This window comes from Polypterus senegalus, chromosome 2 (genome assembly GCF_016835505.1).
Source record: "Polypterus senegalus isolate Bchr_013 chromosome 2, ASM1683550v1, whole genome shotgun sequence".
Taxonomy (NCBI): domain Eukaryota; kingdom Metazoa; phylum Chordata; class Cladistia; order Polypteriformes; family Polypteridae; genus Polypterus; species Polypterus senegalus.
This window is the reverse complement of record NC_053155.1, coordinates 286,689,518-286,692,212: the sequence shown is the minus strand read 5'-3', so window position 1 is coordinate 286,692,212 and position 2,695 is coordinate 286,689,518. Positions and strand designations below refer to the sequence as shown.

Sequence of the window (2,695 nt, the reverse complement as noted above, 5' to 3'; positions counted from 1 at the left end):
TCATTCTAGATCCTTGATAATTTGTATTTTTCTGTCCTTGCCTTGTATTCTTATAAAATGTTTTTTGATTGACTCCATCATCTCATCAGTTTTTAGTGTATAAATTATGGGGTTCATCATTGGTGGAATTGTTGCAGACAATGAATTACTTACAATTCTTACATTGGGAGGAAAACTGATTAGTGGAGCTGCCACGTATATAACTGCCAATGGAAGATAAAACATTGTCACCAAGATGATGTGTGACGTGCAGGTTTTAAATGCTTTCTGCCTTCCTTCTGCTGTCGTAATTTTTGACAATGCAATTCCAATGGCTACATATGAGGAGAGAATGAGTGTCAGGGGTACAAAAACCAGCAGTGCAGTGACAAGAAACGTCATTATATAGTTTGGATAAAAATCATTGCAGGCCAAGCGGTACACAGGTCCATGATCACAGAAATAACTCTGTACCACCGTAGACCTGCAGAAGCTGAGCCTGGTAATCAGGAGGACCACTATAGATAATGTAACAGCAGAAATCATCCAAGCTGAAAATATAATTATTATCATCCTGCTATTAGTATTAATGCTGTGATATTGTAAAGGGAAGCATATGGCAAGAAATCGGTCATAAGCTAATATCAACAGTGAAAGTGATTGTACCGCATTAAAAAAATGAACAAAAAACATGTTAGCCAAACACGCTTTATATGTTATAAAATTGGAGGTGAAAAGAAACATTTCGATTAATTTAGGAATGATGGCTGTAGTTGAACATAAATCAACAAAGGCTAAATGACTAACAGCAAGATATTTTGGATTGTGAAGACTTTGCTCAGAATATATTAATACAATAACAAAAATATTACAAAGCAGTGTAACAATATACGTAATAAATAAAAAAATATAAAAACAGTTGGCAAAGGGCATGTCTTGTAAACCACTTATGGAAAACATTTCCGGGTTCACAAAAGTATTATTCACAGGATATGCTGTGCTCTGTGAGCTCATGGAAGCAGCTTACTGGATTTTCAGTTTTCTATAAAAAGAGTTTGCAGAAAAGATAATTAGATATTTGTTGTTTTTTTAAACTCTAACTTGAGCATTGTATCAATAACCATTTTGGAACTCTAGACATATGACATATAAATACTGTTTTTTATATACTTAGATTTACTGTTACAGGAAGAGGAGGAGGTTGGGAGCTGACACTGATACAGCACATTGCTGCACCCACCACACCATAAAATGATATAAAACGTTAATTTTATCCTTTTTCAAAGAGATTCATATCAGGAACTTCAGAACAACATGTTCAATTGATACAGTAGCTTTTATGTTTATAATACTTAGCATGTAAAGGATTGCCTGGCATTTCTAAATTTAAAATTAGACTATATAACACTAAAAAAGAAAATCTCCCATAGAAGGCATACTGAAACATGGAGTGTGCTTATATTAATATAAGGATAGGAAAAAAAAAAAGAAATTCAATAAACATTTTATCCAGTGCAAAGGGAATGTGCTGAAATGCTTTCTTTCTTGAGCATAGCAATTAAGGTATACATGTATGTAGGATATGATATGCATTTTTATTTCAATATTGAAAACATAAATAAAAACATACACTTTTTATCTTAGCATTTCAGATGTCTACATAGATACATTAATATACATTATATAACAATACTCTTTTAGATGACATCTTTAGCATTTTGTTCCAATTTTACTTTGACTATTTGATTAGTTTTTCAGAGATGCAAATGTATCACATGAAAAGGAAAAGAAAATAATTAATTACAGGAATAATCACAGGTGCTTTTTTATTCAAAAGGCTATGAAATGGAAAGATAAATTTCATATTTTAGAAGTAAAACTAATGTCTGTTAACATAAATTGCAAATACTTTTCAAATGCTTACCGTGTTCTCTTTATTTCCATCTGTTTTGCCATCTGCAGACTTTTCTTTTGCAGGAAATCATTTTATATGGAGATGGAAGGATTTGTAATGAGATGTTAATTATATTCATGATAGGAGTGAATGTTACCCTTTGTTAAATCACTGGAGATATCTTTAATATGCTTTCAAAGACCAGAGCAAAGACTGAGGCGATGTTGATACATAAACATTCAATATAATCACTGATGTGGTGTTTGGTTATTTATTTAAAATATTTTTAGTAAAATGCTTTTCTACAGGACTGTGAGTGGTAGATCCGTAGAACTATATTAACATTCCTTGTGAGACAAACAGATCCAATGGCAGGAGGTAATCATTAAGGCCCATATGATGGCTTTTAATAAATGATGTCAAACCACATTCAGGGAAGAGAAGAACTGAACCTACTCATGTGTCTGTGTTAAACAGCCATCTTCACTGGTTTGGTAATCCCTTACCCAGGTACCTTCCATACTAATGTCCTCAATAATTACAAGCTTTTGAAAGTGTAATGGGCTTGAATTCAGTGTTTTAAAGAAAAGACAACATTTCTGGAACATTCTGCTACAGGTTATTGATGATTGCTATCTACAGTACATAAAAGTGTACCTGTCTTGCAAAAGAGTCACCTGTCTTTGAATAATCAGACTGCTTTGATTAGTATCTCATCCACATACAATATGGTCATACAGAACTGCCTGCTTCCTTTGAAAAGAAACGAGTTCTGGGGACATTGGTTTCTAATCAGGTTCTTCTTGATAGCTGACAACAATA

General features: G+C 32.9%; 1 protein-coding gene across 1 annotated transcript; it reads right to left on the bottom strand.

Moving 5' to 3' along the window:
* LOC120524622 (olfactory receptor 1496-like) lies at window positions 1-1,948 on the bottom strand. The gene is made up of 2 exons (XM_039746453.1): window positions 1,904-1,948; window positions 1-1,021 (listed from the first exon to the last, which is right to left on the bottom strand). The coding sequence occupies exon 2, from the start codon at window positions 991-993 to the stop codon at window positions 1-3; it is 993 nt and encodes a 330-aa protein (XP_039602387.1). The 5' UTR covers window positions 994-1,021; window positions 1,904-1,948.
* Window positions 1,949-2,695: the final 747 nt, after the last annotated feature.